The 21,196-nt window shown below is 46.2% G+C and overlaps 1 protein-coding gene across 1 annotated transcript in view; it reads right to left on the reverse strand.

The window, feature by feature from the left end:
- The window catches only part of GRHL2 (grainyhead like transcription factor 2), a 169,875-nt gene that overhangs the window by 29,366 nt on the left and 119,313 nt on the right, over window positions 1–21,196 (reverse strand). Inside the window, exons 9-13 of the mRNA XM_045286222.1 lie at window positions 17,602–17,760; window positions 10,415–10,502; window positions 9,877–10,016; window positions 4,929–4,960; window positions 2,436–2,438 (exon numbers count right to left, since the gene is read on the reverse strand). Coding sequence (XP_045142157.1) covers window positions 2,436–2,438; window positions 4,929–4,960; window positions 9,877–10,016; window positions 10,415–10,502; window positions 17,602–17,760 — 422 coding nt within the window. The remainder of the gene's footprint in view (window positions 1–2,435; window positions 2,439–4,928; window positions 4,961–9,876; window positions 10,017–10,414; window positions 10,503–17,601; window positions 17,761–21,196) is intronic.

Raw genomic sequence — 21,196 nt, forward strand, 5'->3', positions numbered from 1 at the left:
GGAGGGGTAAAAATGAGGAGCTGATTCCAAGGGCTCAAGTAGAAAGCAAATGTTTGGGGAATGATGAGGACAACAAATGTACAAATGTGCTTGGCATACAATGGATGGATGTATGGATTGTGATAAGTTTTACAAGCCCCCAGTAAAATGATTTTATAAAAAAGGAAATATATACCTAAAAGAAGGAAAAATAAATAAATAAAATGGAGGCAATGGGTAGCAATGAGGACTGTATAACTCCACACAGGGGAACAAACGACAGAAGTGCAGGTGAAAGGATACATTGAAGGATGTAAGACACGGCTAGGTAATAACAACAATATATAATATTATAATCAGGGTCCCTGAGTGGTAGGGGAGGGGAGGGAGGGCATAAAGAGGAGATGATATCAAGGAGTTCAAGAAGGAAGTGTTATGAAACGGATAGTGGCAGCAATTGTACAATTATGTTTGATCTAATCTAAGTATGAATTGTTACAATATCTGTAAGAGCGCCCAATAAAATGATTAATTAAAAAAATAAAATAAAATGGAAAAAACGGAATCTGGCCTTCTAAAGCTCGGGGCCAATGTTCTTGCCATCACCTGACACTGTCTCTTGTGAAAGATGTCAGGAACAGATTCGAATTGAGAGCACAAATCATTTCTGCTCATCCCAGCTGCTGGAAAAACATTACCAAAATGCCAGGGAAAAAAGAGCAGCCTGTTAGATGTTTGAAATATTTAGAAGCCAAGTCAGCAAGGCCAGGTGGTAAGTGCACCTGGGTACCAGACAAGGTTCCGTCCTAATCATTGGATTCCTGGGAGTCTTTCTCCAGGAAAGAAGGATGATGGCAAATGTGCTCATTAGTGGGCCTGATAACAACTCTGTGAGGCTCTTCAGGCCATCTGGTCTCTTCTGGAAGTACTCAAGTCTGCTATCACGGCATGGCAGCAGCCACCCACACTGCATAAACAGATGATCATAGCTGTGTCCAATTGGACTTTATTTTCCGACCCTTGAGTTCCATATCATTTTCACATGTTGTGCAGCGTTTTTCTTCTGCCATTTAAAAACATAAATACCTAAACAACAGTGACCTACGACCTGCCACGGACACTGATAGCCAAGTTCAATCAAATGGAAAAGGACAATTAACGGGGAGGCTGCCAAGAGATGGGAGCCACCACACACTGCTGGTGGGACGGTCAGTAAATACAAGCACCGTGGCGAGAGCTATGGCGTCCCTTCCAACAGCAGGGGATGGAAATGGCATGCGTTCTCCATGCCCTCTGCTGGGTGCACATGCTGCAGACGTGAGTCAAAGCTCGAACAGACATGTGCACACCCATGTTCAGTGCAGCACTGTTCGCAATAGCAAGACGGTGCAAACAACCTACATGCCCATCCGTAGAAGTAAAGGTGAACATACAAACAATAGAATGCCGTGCATTGCTTAAAAAAAACAATAACAACAACAACAACAAAACAAGGGCCAAACCATGAGGTGCTTCATGACGTAGAACAGCATGCTAAATGAAAGGATTCTGTCACCAAAGGACAAACATGGTATGACACACCTAATGTAAGTGAAAGAATACATATAAAAAGCGAACAGAGAAATGTTCATGCCAAAGGGAACAGACTTTGGAGACTGTCATGGGCGGGAGCACAAGGCAGGGAAGAGAAACCGGTTGGACAGGGGACCGGTGCTACCTTGGGTGTGAAGGATGATAGTGACCCACAAGAAGGAGACACGTCATCAAGGTGAGGGTGAAGGGTGGATTTTTGAGGGGTGTTGATAAGTAAATTAAATTATTGAATACCAAGTTGATGATCCAAAATATAACCCTCCTCCTAATTTGCCATAAATGAATACATTTTAAAATACAGTCAATACATGATCGCTGAAGACAAAAGGGCCCATAAGCAAATGTGGTGAAGAAAGCTGATGGTGCCCGGCTATCAAAAGATATAGTGTCTGGGGTCTTAAAGGCGTGAAGATTAACAAGCTCAGAAGCAACAAAGCCCACACGGAAGAAGCACACCAGCTTGTGTGATCACGAGGTGTTGAAGGGATGAGGTATCAAGCATCAAAGAACAAAAAGTCATATCATTGTGGATGGGGGGGAGTACAGATTGGGGACCCAAAGCCAATCTGTAGGCAACTGTACATCCCCTTACAGAAGGGTCTCAGGAGGAGACCAGCCAGTTAGGGGGCAGTGTAGCACCAATGAAACATACAACTTTCCTTTAGTTCTTAAATATTTCCTCCCCACCACTATCATGATCCCAATTCTACCTTACAAATCCAGCTATACCAGATAGGAACTGGAAACACAGGGAATCCTGGGCGGATGATCCCTTCAGGACCAGTGGTGAGAGTGGTGATGCCGGAGGGTGGAGGGAAGGTGAGGGAGAAAGGGGGAACAGATTACAAGGATCTACATATAACCTCCTTCCTGGGGGATTAATAACAGAAAAGTGGGTGAAGGGAGATGTCGGACAGTGTAAGACATGACAAAATAACAATAATTTATAAATTATCAAGAGTTTATGAGAGAGGGGGGAACGGGGAGGGAGGGGGAGAAATGAGGAGCTGATGCCAGGGGCTTAAATGGAGAGCAAATGTTTTGAGAGTGATGATGGCAACAAATGTACAAATATTCTTTACACAATTGGTGTATGAGTGGATTGTGATGATAGTTGTATGTGCCTCTAATAAAATGATTTAAAAAAAAAAAAGATAGAACTGGAAACACAGGGAATCCAGGATGGATGATCCCTTCAGGACCAGTGGTGAGAGTGGTGATACCGGGAGGGTGGAGGAAGGGTGGGGTAGAAAGGGGGGACTGATTACAAGGATCTGCATATAACCTCATCCCTGGGGGATTAATAACAGAAAAGTGGGTGAAGGGAGATGTCGGACAGTGTAAGACATGACAAAATAACAATAATTTATAAATTATCAAGAGTTTATGAGGGATGGGGGTGAGGAGGGAGGGGGAAAAATGAGGAGCGGATGCCAAGGGTTCCGGTAGAAAGCAAATGTTTTGAGAATGATGATGGCAACAGATGTACAAATATGCTTGACACAATGGATGGATGGATGGATGGATGGATTGTGATAAGAGTTGTACGAGCCCCAATAAAATGATTTAAACAAAACAAAACAAAAATAGTCAATAAAAACTGAGATACCATTCTTTGCTTGCACACTGTAACCTGGCAGGTCATGAGTCTGATTTGACCTTTGGGCTGTAGTCTGCCAATCCCTGCTCCAGACCAGGAGCTCAGTGTTATCTGCTCCATCTAATTCATGTCACTGTGTAAGGGTTTACAGGGAAGTGGGTCAATTACGTAAGAAGTGGGGACACTTGGTTTGACTGCAGTTTAAAAGATTTAAAAAATATTACTGCATAGTATCAATATTTTCTGCTTTCTTTTCCATTGAGGTTTTTATCTGTGTTACCTTGTTACTGTTGTTAGTTTTTTAAAAACAGTTTTTCTGTATGTGAAATCCAGGATAGGTAAATCTATAGAGACATTAATTGGATTAATGTTTCCTTGGGGGCATGGCAAGGGAGGCTGGGAGAAAATGGGGAGCTAACAACAAAGATTGTACACATTGAAGAAAATGTGCTAAAACTGATGTGGTGCTGATTGTACAACTTTTCTTGATATGATTAAACTATTGCCTTATATGATAACTGAATTATATGCCAATAAAACTGTCCTTAAAATATTTTTTTAAAATATACATGTAGCTTTCAGTTAACTAAAATGTAATGCAAGCATAGATGTTGAAATGTGAATGTATTTCAAGATTTAATTAAAGGAATAACACTTAGCTTGTAAAAAGATATGATCCCAATATATCAGCTCAGAACACATGTTTATTTCTGAGAATCAATTTTAAGAGGACTGTAAATAAACTGGGTACAATTAAAATGCTGCTATGCTTTACCGAGAACCATTGCAAGCACAAAGAGGGGGTTTTAATGACAGCCGAAGGATAAAACTTATCTAGAGAGCAGAACGAGAGCTGTTAGGTTGAAGTAGGGCAGTAGCTCAGACACAATGATGTTCTAAGATCTATAGTTGTCCAACAGTGCAGTGAGCTATCTCACAGGCAGTGAGCGCCCCGTCACTGAGAAGATTCCAGTAGAAGCTGGATAAACACCTACCAAGGATGCATACAGGTGCCACAGGCCTAGACATAAGTCCAGCGAGGGAGCCTTGAAGGTCCCCTTTGGCTCCAGAAGGATGTGAGTCTAAACGTGAGTGAATGGAGGGTAAGTGCTTTGAAGATTTGGCAACTCCTGGAAAAATCAAGGACCACATTCAGCTGGGGGTGCCTACTCTGCCAAGAAGGGGTCATCACCCATGGCCGCTATCCAGAAACTTGAGGAGGAAGACAAGGAGATCTCCATCTTCTTACCCAAAACCCTAGAGCAAGGTGAAAAGATCCGCCCCCTTTCCCAGCTCCATTCAAACCACCCTCCCCACTGGCACACCCCCTCCCCAAAAGTCAGGGTAACAAAAGTTATGTATGCATGGTCCAGGCGGTAATAGCTCTTCCTTTGAGCTCAGATAGCTCTTGTGTTGGGGTAAAAGATGCGTGGCAATGAGTTTATCAGGCAGATTACAAAATGACTGAATTGTTGGTAAAGAGATGGAGTTGCTGAGATGCATGCCTGAGAAAAACTAGAAAACTAGATATTCAAAGGCAGAACACAGGAAGGAAAGGGGGAAAGAGAGTCACAGAGGAGAATGGGGTCCTCCAGCCCCCCTCCCAGAGAGTCCCAAGAATCAAGCCTCCCTCAACTCTGAGCCCTGGATCAGAGAAAGGTCCCACTCTCTGCCCCATGGAGCCCAGGACCCCAGGAGCCATTCTGTTGACATGGGCTGACTCGAGGCGTTGAAATGAAGGAACTGGGTGTCTTACCCTTCTCGTTCATCATCCGTGTTGTAATACACCTGTGAAATAAAGCAACAGGTTGGCTGCAGCTCAGAGAATGGAAATGGACATATTTTGCACAGCACACAAGCATTCCTATCACAGACATACCCTGTCACTGTCTCTTAAAAAGGGGCGAGGGGGGGGCAAAAAGAGGCTGTGTGTATAAGGAAATGTACATTCACCCTCCTCATGATAAGAAAATTGACAACTCGGGCTAAAGGCGACTGATCAGATGGTCTGTGTCCCTAAGTCAAATCTTGTTCTTATATGAAGAGTCTTTTGGCCGGATCTAAAATTCATTGTTCCAAAGGCTCCCAGGTGGCTTCTCAGGGAAGAGTCTGTGAGCACACGGTCCCACGTGGGCCCCTTGGGGAGCAAGAGGACCCTGTGGCAGTCTGGCAGTCACCTCAGACTCCCCAGTTATGCATCAGAGGACCGTGGGTACCTGACTTCACACAGCCACAGAAGTTGGCACGTCAACACTCTGGGGCTGGAAAGGCCCTTCGACTCTAGAAAGTTCTTGACCAGAAGGGGAGTCTCTGGGGATAGAGTTTTCATTGCGGTTAGCAAGAAGGCAGGCCAGGTCAATAAAAATCATAATCAAAGAGAAATAATGAAACATCCTTGATTAGTATTGTCTATTTCTATACATACATGTATATATTATAGACATGTCTCTACATGTAACGTGCATATATATACATGTATGTTATGTATATAAGAACTGAAAAACATAGATGTATACATGTCACCCTGGTAGCACTGTCAGATAAGTGTTGGACTGCTAACCACAAGGTCATGGTTCAAATCCACCATCCACCCCACAAGAGAAAGATGAGGCTGTCTGCTCACGTAAAGATGTATAACCTTGGAGACTCTATTTAAGGTGGCTGTGAGTCAGAATCCACTCCATGGCAGTGGGTTTAGGGCAAGCCCTGGTAGTTAGCAGTTACAAGTTGTATTGAGATCCACAAGGTCAGCAGTTCAAAACCACGAGCCACTCTGTGGGACAAAGGCAGAATGTTCTACTCTCATAAAGAGTTGCAATCTTAGAAATGCTGCAGGGGCAGTTCTACTTTGTCCTTTAGGATCACAGTGAGTTGGCAGCACTCATTGGAAGTGGGTGTCTATACACACACGCACACACACATAGTAACAAATCACTTGCTATGTCAACATTCTTCACACGCATAATTGTCACTTTGTTCAACCATCACCAATATGTGACTCCAAATGATCCAAGGCCCCTTAACAGGAGCTCAGCGGTTCCTGGTTTCCCCTCCTCCCATCTGCCCCTCGGAGCCCCTGGCGCCACTAATCAGCTTCGGTCAACTTGGTATGAAACCGCCTGTGGAGAACCCAGAGGGGTCTGCTCTATAGGTAGGTCCTCCCGGCCCAGGGAGCGTACAGAACGAATTGTGGTGTGTTTTCCTTGTGTGCCTCCGCACTGTCTTCAGGAGCAGAACAACACACATTCACTTCAAAAGCAGCCTCTAATTCGAGTATGTTTGGCCACTGCCGCCGCCCGGCCGGCCTGGGAGACAAGAAGCAGCTGTGCCGGCGGGACCCACGACAACCCCCACCCCCCACCCCCACCCCACTCCCCACCCCACCCCGTTGTCGGCAGAGGCTCTTGGACGGCTGCCAAGCTAGACCTAGTTACATAACCAGACTCTGATTACCTGGAACTCTTCACAATGACTCACTCTAGTCCTGAGCTCCGATTTCCACTAGCGCTTTTTTCCGCTTTGTGTGTTTTTTCAGGCCCACTGCCTCCTGGAGGGCTTCACTTCTCCCAACAGAAGGCAGGGAGCGTCCCTGTGGTGACGCTCTTCCCCAGCGAGACCCCCTGAACTCCCGTCCCGGGGCGTCCTGGAGCAGGGAGGTCCGGTTAGAATCCCGTGGGGTTAGAAGCCCATGGACTGACCCGCAGAAGACAGAGCCTGGGCCAGACAATGCACTGCCCGAAAGTGGTAGAGCAGCCTCTTCGATGGCTGGGGACCCAGATGCTTGCCATCAAGCACCTGCGGCTGATGTGTTGCTTCAAATCTGGCATCAATGAGAATCTCTCAAGGGTGGGCCTCTGCATGCGCCCAACGCCAAGGCCTTCTCTGCGCTCAAGGTGGAGCCACGCCCCGGGGAAAGAGCAGCCATTCAGGAAAGTCAGCGTGGGCTTTCGTGGGAACCTGCTGACTGCAGACTAGGAAGTAAGCACAAGCGAGTCCGTGCGTTTCTTGCTTATCGGGCCAACTGTCTGTGAGCGCAGGGCTCCCCGTCCGCATGGCTGCCTTCGGCAAGGCCCAGCACCTGCCGTGGCTTGCCTTCCTTCTTCTCGTGATGAAAACACCCCTTCATATGGCCCGCCACTGCTGGCTCTTGTGCATGTTAAAGTTGGCCCATCATCCCTGCCCCCGTCCTCGCTTCTAATGTGGCAACCCAGGCTGTCTCTCCTCCCCTTTTCTAAGCTCTCTTGTCTGGGGGGGGGCAGCCTGTGAGAAGGCCCAGCCAGCTGGTTTCATTCGGCTGTGCAAGTGGGCCAAGCACAAGGCAGTCACGGGCTGTTCCGAGCACAGTTCGTGTGCTCTTTGGCCACTAGCAGCTCCAGGCTGACATCCCACACTGGTTCCCTGGTCTCAGAATCAGAGGCAGGGAGGGCTCGGCTGCAGGGCTCTAGAAGGGCAGGCTTCTACTGTGATTGTGGGACCTTCGAAGGTCGTCCAAGGGAGGATGCTGAAAGCACCCCTCTTTCCCCTGCAGACAGCACCCATCGACCAAGGAAGGCTGAACTCTGCCTCTAACGGAGTCACAAGCCCAGAACTCGGGGCATGTGGGGGCGAGTGAGGGCACAAGGCTGGGTCATTTTGGAGGATTCATTTAATGTTGTCTATCTCAGAGCAAGCTTGCCAAGAGAACGGGTCAGGCTCGTTGTCTATCTCAGAGCAAGCTTGCCAAGAGAACGGGTCAGACTGTCAGTTTCTGACGCGGAACTGAAGTCACAATGGTGACAGGCGACCCCTGAGAACAGTTGAACTCAATCAGCCCCTCTCCTGGAAGTTCCGTGAAATCCCACAGGGCAAGGGCTATAGACCCACAAGCCGGGCACCCCCTTTCGTGGGAATTGAGCACCAAAACGAGCTATTGGTGCTCAGATCTTGCTCCATCTTGCTTTCCCACCCGGGTCTCTGTTCCTATCAAACAAGCAGGGCAAGATGGGAGCCCTCCGTGTGTTTGCAGCAGAAACAGGTGTGTGGCTATTTTGCTGCCAGGTGGAGTCTTAAACACAAGAAACAAGGCCGCGAGGACTGGGGACCGAGCCTCCTCAGGAAAGAGAAGTAAAGCCCAACACTGAGTTCTACTCCGGTAGACAAAGGTCCACTCCAGTGAGTAGCTGGGTACTCAGAACGGACGACAGCCCTGAGGATGCGTGGACGTCCCTATTTCTCAAAACAGATCTTTCCTCAAGGGGCTTGGGTTTAAAAGAAAACTAGCCAATGCCAGAGTTCTGAAAGCTCAATTCTGGTGATGAAAGGGGTGATCCGCACCACCCAGTGCTCTCAGTCTGACAGTGCTCTTCGTTCAGGTGGATACTTGGGGGTCCCAGCAGGGACACCAATTGGTACTCTGCTGCTTCAACTCTTCTTCTGTAGCCAATCCTTATCCTTGCTACTGTCCCCACTGCCACAGGGTGGGAAGTCAGCATCCCCATCTGGCCTTCCTTGTTGGATAGGGACAGGAGCCCAAGTGAGGACGCGAGACTGATATCAGTATAAGCTAAATGCTGTACAGTCTTCTGTCAACTTGCCCTGCCATAACCAGTTCACCATTGGAGAGTTACGGGATTGTAGTCTTAATGTGTTCATGCCACTTCTACATACACCAACAAGACAGGAATTGTTCAAAGAGCTTTTCTAGAAGCTCATTTTTCTCTTGGCATGGAATTACTGACACATGCAGAGGGGACTGTTGGTTTTCTGTGGGGAAAGATATTGATGAGGTCTCATGGAATCAAAGTGGGCTCTCCCCTTGTGCAACTCTAAAGGGAGTCCCAGTGGAGTCATGGAAAAGCATTCACCTGTTAACTGGTTGAAATGGTCAGTGGTTTGAACCCACTATCTACTCTGTGAGAGAAAGAGGAGGCTGCTTGCTTCTGTAGAGTCCAGCCTTGGAAACCCAAGGGGGCAGTTCTACTCTGTCCTATAGGTTCACTGTGAGTCGAAATTTAACTCCGCAACAATGGATTTTGTGATGTAATGGGTTAAGTGTTGGGCTGATCACTGTAAGGTCAGCAATTCAAATCTACTACCTGCTTTGTGGGAGAAAGATGAGGCAGTCTCTCCCCATAAAGATCCACAGTGTTGAAATGCTATGTAGAGATTCTACTCTGTCCTACAGGGGCTTGCTGTGAATGGAAATCATCTCAAGTATGGTGAGTTTTTGGTTGAGCCCTGGTAGTGTAGTAGGTTATACATTGAGCTGCTAACCACAAGGTCAGCTGTTCAAAACCACCAACTGTTCTATGGGAGAAAGATGAGGTTTTCTACTCCTGTGAAGAGTTACATCCTCAGAAACCCGCAGGGGCATTTCTACCCTGTCCTAGAGGGTCACTATGAGCCAGAGAGACAAGCTATCGGTGAGCCTCAATTTTTTCCCACCAGTGGGTGGAGCTCTGTCACATCAGGCTAATCCCAAGTGAGAATTCCTTCCTCTTTCATGGCTTTGTCAACACAAACAGCATCAGCTCACTCTCTTCTCTCCCTTCGCCCACCACGGTCTGCTCCTGAGAACCTCAACAACCTATCTTCTGTAAGAAATGACCTTGACATTTTGTCCGGAGGATGGAATGCTGGTCTGGTGTTTAAAGTCAGCGCTGACTGAAGACACTCTCCCTCCCCTGCAGATGGGCGGCGGGCGGCTGTCAGCAGGCATCTCCTACCTGTCCGGTCCTCTGCAGGTTGGCAAAGTGGACGTCCGGAATGAAGAGCACCGGCTGTGAGTGTAGATCAGGCATCGTTTTGAAGAAGGTGATGTCACTTTTCTTCTGTAAAGGTATCGCAGCCAGTTTCCCATCAGAGGCTGAATGGGATCACAAAGTCCATTAATCAGAGGGAACTTTCTAAATACCAAGATATGGGCACACTTGGACACACCCCCCCCCATCTCCCACTGAACTGACAGAAATCGAGAGGTCCCCTCTTGCCCTCCCAGACTAGGCACCCTACTTTCCTGATCCATCTAAGGATATTGATCCCCATGAGATCACAAGGTCCCTCCTGGTGCACATACTCTGACCGTGGGATTCTGTTTGCTCTTCACAGGCACCATCCGCCCAGTCTCACCGCCCCGCTAAGAAGGCCGCCACCCTCTGCAGACTGCATTAAGCTGCAATCCTGTTCTTTCCCATTGTTCTCCCAGTGGCCAGTTGGGGTGCAACACTGCCCCCCAGTAGGGCAAGTCACCCCCAGGAAACTCACAGTTGTTGCATTGGGTTTGGGGGACCTGGCCCTTCCCTTTCTTCCTGTTCTGTTTCCTCTCTTCATCTCGAATTTTTCTTTCTGCTCCCTAACAGGAAAAACAAATAGAGACAACATCAGATCTACTATGGGAACACATACAAAGACCGTCAGCACAAAACCAATTCAGAGCCGATCCAGTTCACCTTCATGAGTTCCACAAAATGCCCAATGATGAAGCTTTGACTCGTTAGCCTCATTCCTACGCGTGGAGTGGCATTAACACTGACTGTCTCACTCACTACCATCAAGCCGATGCTGGCTCCTAGCCGCCCTATAAAGGAGGGTAGAACTACCCCTGTGGGTTTATGAGACTGTAAGTCTTTATGGGAGTAGAAAGCCTATCTTTTTCCTGAGGGTTTCGAACTGCTGACCTTGCAGATCACAGCACAATGCGTAGCCACTACCCTACCAGGCCTCCAACCCTGAATGTCCATTCCCTAGAAAAGCTTTCCTTTGGCTGTTGCTATGGAACTAAAGAAAAGCAAAAACATGGCGGTGGTGAAATGAGACAGGATGTAAGTTCACTTGGAACACTCAAGGGTGACTTTTGTTTTTGTTGTAATAATCAAAACAGTTTACCTTTGCCTCCTCCTGGGGTAGCCCTAGTCATTCTCTTTGCTATGGTCTCATTCTTCCTATAGCTGTACTACTGATGTGCTCCAGGTACATGGTGGGCAGTTTGAATCCATGAACTGCTCTGCTGGAGAAAGATGCGCCTGTCTGTGTCCATAAAGACGTACAGCCTTGGAAACCCCAGGGAGCAGGGCTCCTCTGCCCCTAGGGTCACTAAGAGTCGGAATAGACGATGGCCATAGATTAGGGTTGTGTCTTTTCATTTTTAATTTATGTTCTTAGAGATGAGGCTCAATCAGTCCTTTTGGCTCCTCTGTTGTCTTTAAGTTTCTAGGGGTTCTTCTAGCCAAATTTCCACACACACACCCCTCCTGCTCCACGATGGACCGTGTCCTTGTATCTCTTTCCTTCCTTGACTTTGAAGATTCCCTGCTTCTTCTGTGGACTAGCTTTGCTCTCTCATGTTCTTTGTTCTCATATATGTTCTTCCTATACAGATACAGACACTGTGTGTAAAAGGTTTTCTTATTCCTTGCTTTCTCCATGGGGGACGCTAGCCATGGAGATTTCATCTGTTTCCACGTGCCCTGACTTCCTAAACAGATGATGCTCAGCCAGACAGCCCCAGCTCACGTGCTCTCCCCGATGTGAGGCTCACGTGCACAGGGTTGACCCTGACACAGTCCTCTAACCTTTTACAGACAACCGCAAGTGACACACACAAAGATATAGTTTTGACAATAGAAAATTATAACCCTTCTCTATACAAAATAAGTCAACAAAGTTAAAATCAATAGAGATTGATTAGAATGTTTCAAAAAAAATACCATATCACGTCAAATTCTTAATGTGTGAATAACAATTCAAATGTACAACTCTACTAGCATTAATTTGAAAATGGACTCAAGTCATGAAATAGGCAATTTACAGAAGAAGACACAAAAATTGTGTGTGTGTGTGTGTGTGTGTGTGTGCGCGCATGGTGCATGCACACGTGCAGGTGTGGCACTTATATGTATAGATGCCTGGAGAGTTCTATGAGGAGCAGTTACTGTCTTTTTAACCAGGTAACTTAAATATGCAATGTACAGATCAAAAACGTAACTGTCAAAGGGAATCATTATTTATAGTACCTCCCGTGAAGTTTTGAATTGCCATCGGTGGTTACAAACCAGGGAAATTCTTAGCAAGAGGAAGGTAACATTTGGAAATTTCTTCAAGATAATTTTAACCAATATAGAAAACATACCACAGTTTTGTAGCATTTTATTTTTTTGGCCAACACCTTGATAACAGGCAATGCTTCCAGAAAACAAAGTGTTGAGTGCACGAATACTGCTTTGTTCCAATGGATGTACAACCTGAGCAAAAAGCTCTCCAAATACCAGAGATTGTAAGGGGAGCTGTCATTCACTTGGGGTTGGGTCCAAGTAAGGCATTTTCCTATGTGTTTGGAGACCCGAAGAACAGAGTGGTAAATAGAAACAGAGCTCTAGATCTTTATTCTCGACCGATATGAATCAACAACCCAACTAAAGAACAGCCCAAGCTGTATCCAGCAATTTCACTTCTGAACTAGGGTTTCATCCTAGGCTATTTCTAGGAGGAAGGGGTCCAGAATTCATCTGTTGTAAGGTTTAGAAGAACAGGTTTCAAAAAGTTTGGGAAGAAATTCCATGATCTATTAATTCCATTGTTGAATGAACTTCTGAGCCCCTTTGTATGTGTTCAATGCAGATTGCTTACTAGCTCAGACACATTCTCTGATAGGCCAAGGCCAAAGGATATCAAAAAGCACCTAGTGTTAGTGCCACACTACGTAAGCAGTCACATGCCATGCCCAGAGAGTAGGCTGGCAGAGCAGTATCTGCACACCCTTGAGAGAAGCTCAGTTTGCACGTCATTCACCGTGGGCCGAGGCACTCTTGTGCATTCAGTTTAAACAGAGAACCCTTTCCTTGAACATGACTTTCCAAGAATATCTTTTCCTCCTGAAGCTTTTGAAAAAAAAAAATCAACTCTTAAAGTAACAAAAGAAAAAAAGTGTAGTTCAATTGAATTTTTGGCTTTTAGAAAGAAAAAAATAATAGTTCTGTCAAAACAGTGACTTCTCAAGAGACCTGCCTGCTGGGACAATTCAAGTCCAGGCAGAGAGGTTGGCTCAGAAAGCTATGGTGACAATTTTGGTGTGGGGGCCGGTGAGGGGGGGATTCGAAAGGGTTTATCACGATAGATTTTCTTGAAGGACCCTGGAGGATCCTAAGGGCTATTTAGGAAGAAATTTAATAAAATTGAAAACGGCGTTGATGAGAGAAATCCTGGGAAGTTTCACTGAGGGATTTTCTTTCCGTTGTAACAATGAACCTGCTGATTCTTCGAGGGCGGAGAGGGCTTTTCTATGAGAATTTCCTGGGGAAACCTTACCCCTTCCACCCCAGAGCCCCGATCTTGCCCTTTCTGACTTCTTTTTGTTCCTCCGACGCAAAGAACGTTGAAGGGAAATAGAATTTAAGTCCTTCAAGGTTGCCAAAACTGCAGTTTCAGCATGTTATACATAGAAGTCCACAGAATTCTTCCCTGAATTCTTCACCGCGACCCAACTACAGGGGTTCTGAAGCTGTACAGCATCACTGGAGCAGATGCCCAGCCTCTCTCCTGTGGCGTGGCTGGTGGGTTTGAACCGCTGATCTTGAAGTTAGCGGCCCAAAGCCTACCTAACAATACCACCAGAGAAGGGAGAGAAAGCTAGAAACACTACCTTCAGACGTCTGTAGACCTAGGTGGAGAATATGCTGAGAAATAATAGCATCACATTTTTATAGGCTTAATAAAGGTTTCTATGATCTTGTAGCCAAACTTTCCACCTTATTCTCAGAGATGTGGGTATCAATATCAGTAAATACATCTAGGCACGAGACCAGGAAGCATTTTGTTCCATTACACAGGGAGTATGTGTAAGTTAGAGCTGACGTCACGGCCCAACTACAACAAATCACAAGCGCGCGCGCGCACACACACACACACACACACACACACGATCTAAATTTTTGTTTTAAAAATGCATAAACCTATGCCTTGTACTAGAGGCTAAAAAATATTAGATAAGAAGAAAAAAAATATTAGATAAGGCCTTATTTTCATCTGTAATTTCATAGGTTATTAATTGGAAATCAGGCTGGAAAACTACGAACGGTGGAAGAATTCCATGTGTTCAAAACTCTGGGCTGTGTTTGGAGCACATTCAGTTTTGGAATGGAGTAGCTCGTAGTGACTAAGGAGGCTTTACATCCCGGCGTGAAAAGGGCAAAGGCCCAGCGGAGTGGGTTCTCCTGACTGCTGATGGTAGAGCTGCAAATGTGATGACCAGTGGCCGCTGCAGGTGGTCTACCCGGTCCATTGGAGAAAGCAACGGCGATGAAGGCTCCTGCACCCTGCTGGCTCCCTGAGATGCCCTCCTTATCGGGTTCCTAGCCCCCCCGACTGGGAGCCCTGGTGACCCATCGGGTGGCTCACCATTAACTGTGAGGTCGGCCCTTCAAAACCACCCTGTCACTTGGGAGAAACATGAGACTTTCTACTCCTGTCAAGAGTGAACAGTCGCCGAAATCCACAGGTGCAGTTCTAGTGTGCCCGACAGGGTGGCCATGAGCCAGAATTGGCTGTATAGCAATTGAAACCCCCCGCCTGACCCTCAACTTCAGGATATGGGAATAACCCACAAAAAACTCCCTCAGTTACTTGGAATCAACACTTAATGATTGCAGTACATTTTCCAATCGTCTTTCTTTTTCTTTCTTCCCCCTTAGTCATCACTAATTATTTATTAGATCGAAATCGTATATACTCGTGTATGAGCCGAGTTTTTCAGCACAGCTTTTGTGCAGTTTTTGTGGTAAAATCAGTTGCTTCAGCTGACATTCGGGTCGGCTTATACTTGAGTATAAACGGATTTAAAACAGGAGCTATTGGAAATCCCATCTGTTTTCTGTTTTCTGGCAAAGTGTTTAACATGATTCTTTCAGCTTTCTTGTCTTTTTTCATGGCTAATAACAAGTTGGCTTTTTTCCCTGGCCATCCATTATCTTAGCAAAACTAATGTTTTAGGTAAACCAACATCATCTTGTGTTCCCACCTAGTAAAAGTAAAATAACAGTGAATGAAAATGTATGTAAAAATTTTTGTTCATCATTTTACAACCCTTACCACAATCCATCCATACATCCATTGTGTATGTACGTTTGTTGCCATCATCATTCTCAAAACATTTGCTTTCTACTTGAGTCCTTGGTATCAGCTCCTCATTTTCCCCCCTCCCTCCCTCACGAATGCTTGATAATCTACAATTATTTTGTCATATCTTACACTGTCTGACGTCTCCCTTCACCCACTTTTCTGTTGTCCATCCCCCAGGGAGGGGGTTATATGAAGATCCTTGTGGTCGGTTCCCCCTTTCCAACCCACCTTCCCTCCACCCTCCCGGTATCACCACTCTCATTATTGGTCCTGAGGGGTTTATCTGTCCTGGATTCAAAATAATTTTATATCCCTTCCTAGCTTTTATAGTGCCTGTCATGCTAGGTAGTTATTCAACAATTTACCACTCTCCATTCAACACTGCATGTTTAATATTTATGACACCAACACTTTGGAAAAAATAGCCATATAAGTATTCCTTAATTCCATATGGGCATTTCCTACCTTCAATTTCAACTACTGAATTCTAGGAAACTGAGTTGCTTCCCTCCCTACTTCCTTCACTCCCGATTTAATTCTCCACTTCCAACAAGACTCATGGAGGGGATGCTATGAAATATCTATAATTAAAAGGAGACTTCAAAGACAGACAACTTTGAAATATTCTTAAGTGTTCTCTATAATTTAAAAACATTTATTTGCATATCATTTGAAAATAATGTTTCTTTAATGGCCAGTATGTTGAATTAAAGATATAAATTGACTTGATTTTGCTGTGTTTTTAGAGACCACTTTGACTCTTGGTTGAAATTGTGAACAGTTAGTTGTCATTTGGGTAAGGTGACCAGATTTAAAGCGGGACACCATGGACGGGGGTGGGGGGGTGGGGGGAGGTTGTTCTTGATGAAAAATTTGGTCGATATGGACCATATAGACTGTTCCCTAGCTTGTCCTGCATTCTTTCCAAAAATCGGGCCTTTTTTAAATGCCAAAAATTGGGACTGTCCCGCCAAAAGTGGGACGTCTGGTCACCTTACATTTAGGTATCTTCTGTTTAAGGCTGATATGAGTTCAGTAACAGATTTGGAATGTGCACCCGGAAGCCCTACTTTTCCAGGGTGGGACTGTGGGCAAACGAAAGGTCCCTGCCCCATGGGCTTTTCCTCTACACACAGACTTGTTATATTGGCTTGACTAGTATCGTATTATGGAGATGGCCTGGCTGTTCTGCAGAAGGCTGTGCTGCTCCGTCTGGCAACCGGACATGTGGTGCTAACTGAAATCACTAAGACTTAAAGGGCTACTGAAATGGTGAGGCTATTGGCTGCTTGGCTGAAAGTCTCTAATCCCCATAAAGTTGCAGTTAACGGGCTTCTCTCTTCGCCTCCTTTGACCCTATCTGCTTGTTAGTGTCCCTCGTGATGTAGGGTACGGGAAATAAAGACTGACTGCTTCTCCTCCGTCCTCACGTCATTGCCGCTACCCTCATGCTGCTTATCTGAAGCTGGTTCTCCAGCAAATTCCCCAGAAGGAAAGATGCCTCCGAACATCCGGGACCCTGTGGCTTTCCTCCTCCTTTCTCCCTCGCAGACGTTCATCGGACCCAGGTCCTGACATGGCCAACGCTTGGTCCCACTCAGAGTTCATATGCCATCTGAATCGCCTACCCGTGGGATTTTAAGTTTTGCTACCTTAATCTGCTGTCTGTTTTTATAGTGGGATTCAGGAAGATGACCACATTTCACCGCCATCTAAATGCATGTTCCCTTTAACTTGTTTTACAGGTGCTATTTCTAGTGTCAGGAGCCCTGGTGGCCCAGCGGTTACACACTGGGCTGGTCACCACAAGGCCAGCAGTTGGAAACTAGCAGCGGCTCGATAGGAGTAACATGAGGCTTGGTGTCCCCACAAAGATCCCATGCTGGAAACCGACAGATGCCGGTCCCTCTGTCCACGGCACCACGAGGGGAATCGACTCGATAGCGGTGTGTTTGGTGGTTTTCTTGCTTCGGTTCCAAGGACATCCCAAACAAGATACCAGGGAGGCTTAAAATACCCAAGGCGGCACTGACATAGTCAGAACCAGGATCTAGATGGGGCAAACTACTCATCTGTTCTTTTCTGCCAGCTAACGATCATAGTCACAGCACCCATCACAAAGCCCATGGTAGAAATGAGTGACTGAAAATATTACAGTTGACAGAGGACTGTCCAGACGGTTCATGGGAATTGACCATAAAGGATTGCCACTCCCACTGTGATGGACCAGGTGAATAGGCTGGCACTACTAAACAAGAGAAGGCGGTCAGGGGGAATGTCATTTAGAGTGAAATCTAATAACAAAGACACCTTTATGACAAGCGGTCACCTTTACTCACTTTGTCGCAGAAGACCTTGATCTGGCAATAGGCTCTGTGAATGGGTTTATTGCTGCGATTATTGTAACTGTAGGTGTCAATCTGAATCATCAAAGGAAGTCCTTTCACTCCTTTCTGGGAGGAGAAATCTGTGCTCAGGCAATTCACCGTGATGAAAATCTGAGGAAGAGAAAGGAAGGGAATGATTCACACGTCACGTTCCACTGCCATCACCCAAACCTGGTGCCACGGTCAGCCAGTACATTTTAGACATTCATCCAGGTTTTTGGCTTTCACACCTTACCTTGAAGCTGACCATTTAAATGACCTTCCTTAAAATACATCAGCAAATTCTTATGGCTTCATTGTTGTTGTTTGAACCTGTGTAGGTTACCTGGGGGGATGGGGGTGGGGGGACTGAGTTTCCTCAATACATTAAAATTGTCCCTTCAATAAAAGGAAATAGATGAAAGAACTAGCAGGCAAAGGACATTTATAGAGGTCTAAATACAGCCATGTGCATCTGTAAATATATCTATATATGATGATGGGGAAATAGATCCATGTACATATATGTATAAGTTTAGTATTAAGGTAGCAGATGGACATTGGGCCTCTACTCAAGTACTCCCTCAATGCAAGAACACTTTGTTCTATTAAACTGGCATTCCATGATGCTCACCTTCCCGACACGACCACTGAAGACAAAGCAGGTACATAAACAAATGTGGGGAAGAAAGCTGATGGTGCCTGGCTAACAAAAGATACAGTGTCTGGGGTTTAAAGGCTTGAAGATAAACAAGCGACCATCTAGCTGAGAAGCAACAAAGCACACATGGAAGAAGCACACCAGCCTGTGTAATCATGAGATGTCAAAGGGATGAGGTATCAGGCATCAAAGACCCAGAACAAAAAATCATACCATTGTAAATGAGAGGGAGGGTGGAGTAGAGACCCAAAGCCCATCTGTAGGCTACTGGACATCCCTTTACAGAAGGGTCACAAGGAAGAGACAAAGCCGGTCAGGGTGCAGTGTAGCACCGATGAAACATACAACTTTCCTCTAGTTCTTTAATGCTTCCTCTCCCCTTCCCCCCCTGCCAATTCTACCTTACAAATCTGCCTAGACCATAGCATGTACACATGTACAGATAAGAGCTGGAAACACAGGGAATCCAGGACAGATAAACCCCTCAGGACCAATATTGAGTGTAGCCATACCAGGAGAGGAAAGGGGAAGGTGGGGGGAGAATGGGGAAACCGATCACAATAATCTACCTATAACCCTCTCCCAGGGAGATGGACAACAGAAAAGTGGGTAAAGGGAGACATTGGACAGTATAAGACAAGAAAAAATATATAAATTATCAAGGGTTCCTGAGGGAGGGAAGGTGGAGGAGGGAGAGAAGGTAGAGGAGGGAGGGGGGAAAATGAGGAGCTGATACCAAGGGCTCAAGTAGAAAGAAAATGCTTTGAAAATGATGATGGCAACAAATGTACAAATGTGCTTGACACAATGGATAGATGTATGAATTGTGATAAGAGTTGTACGAGCCCCCAATGAAATGCTTTTTAAAAATTAATAAAATAAAATTGTCCCTTCAAATAGTCACATACTGTTCTTAATCTCTGACATTCAGGATAATGCAAACACAAGATAAAACCATCTTGTGAACACTATCGCATTGGTTTTCAATTTTCCTTTCAAATCATCTTTAGATCCCTTCCCTAAAGGCAGGATAGAAATACTAACCTTTGGGGGGGTTCGCTACTGAGAAAGCCCAAGTGGAACCTCTCTAAGTCCACTATGAAGCAAAAGGGAGCAAAAGAAGCCCCTGGCTGCTTTAGAATTGTACACTAATGCATGCGAATGCCACGTCCATTGGTCCCTCGATTTTTCCTTCCCCTCCTGAACAAAACCTGGATGAATTCCTGAACTAAACCCTCTTAAGCCACAGCGGCGCCCCCAGCGGCTCTGCAGCAAGCAAAGACCCTCTACCAAGGACAGAACTAGAAATGTCATCCATGTTTCTGACGGACCTACCAGGCCTGATCGAGAGCTGTCACACCCTACCCCTGTAGCTAATTTCTCCAACCAGGCCCTTCACTGTTGGCGCCATAGCTCTAGGAAGATCGTCTGAGTTCAGTTGGAGTACCTCCCTGGACAACAAGAGGCACATCAAGGATTCACCTTGTCAGTAGCATTCAACCCTGCTGATGGGCCTTAATGACATGCTATTTACAGCAACCGTGTGCACCGCGCCACAAGCTCTAACGTTATCTGCCACTTCTGAAACTAAGTGCCTGAGCAGATCCAAGCAATGCATATAACCTTTCACTCGTCACTTAATCCCCTTGTTCATTCAGTCATACTACACACAACTACTCCAGCCCACAAGGAGCTGAGCACAATGGCTGAGACCAGCGTTTCCCCAAAATGGGCAACAACGCCCCCTGGGGGTGGTGCTGAGTAATTTTATTTTTCTGAAAAGGAGTTGGTAAACCAAACAAGTTTGGAAACCCTACTGCTCCTTTTACAAATTATATATATATATCCACACGCCCTTTACAAACGAAAACTTTCGTTCGAGAGCCCATAATTCAGTACAAAGTGCAGTTGCCTGCTTTTGCAGCCTGGCCCCTGGTTCCAGTGTCCCCCAGGGGGTGGTATCACCTCTTCCGGAAACACTGCCTTAGAAACATCTTCCTGCCTCTCAGAGTGACAGTCCAAGGGGAACACAGATGAGTGACCCAACAATGGCCAATATAGAGGGGTCGACGCACCCCAAACGCAAAGCATGGACAGAGGCTACAAGAACACGGGGCGGAGCGCTGAACCCGGAGGGCGGCAGTGAAATACGAAACCCACAGAGACATGGGGTTCAGAGCAGGGATTCCATAAACGTGTGCCCATTCTTGAGCCATTGTGGAGATGGCTTAAGATGGAAGCCTCCCAGGATGCAGGGGAGCCACGTCCTGAAAACTACTATGCGGAAAGATGCTGCTGCCCCGGATTCTCATACCGAATTTCCCAGGTAAATGCCCTTCTCCCATTCAGGTCATCTAGAGGGACATGCCACCCATTGCTGCTGGAGAGGCCCTAGCTGCAGAGACGCTTTATTCAACCTTCACTCAAGCAACCACTATTTTTAAGCGTCTTCTGGTCGCTGGTGGCTTGGTGGTTACACTTTAGTCTGCTAGCCGCAAGGTCAGCAGTTCAAAATCACCAGCCCCTCTGAGATAGAAAGAGGAGGCTCCACCCCTGTAAAAAGTTAGTCTCAGGGTCACGATGAGTCGGAATCGCCTTGATGGCAGTGAGTTTGGTGTTGTGGGGTCCCCAGTTCCCGAGACTGCTGGGCACTAGCATAAATGCACTAGTCCCTGCATCCACAGAGGACCAGGTCTACATGGGAGGGGGCAAGAGGCAATACGACAGTGCTCTAGCGATTACATTAGCTTCACGTAGTGCTGATCTGCAGGTTGGGGCGGGAGGGTAAGAAAAAGTAGACTTTTCTAGGAACACCTGACTCCTTTGATTACTAATGGGGGATCATAGCCAGAATGTATGAAACAGCTCGATGCCAGCAAGTCAAGCGATCACTCTTCTGCGCTGTGC

The sequence above is a fragment of the Echinops telfairi genome, unplaced genomic scaffold (assembly GCF_000313985.2).
Source record: "Echinops telfairi isolate 266 unplaced genomic scaffold, ASM31398v2 ScPeMD7_1;HRSCAF=3_0, whole genome shotgun sequence".
NCBI classification, from domain to species: Eukaryota; Metazoa; Chordata; class Mammalia; order Afrosoricida; family Tenrecidae; genus Echinops; species Echinops telfairi.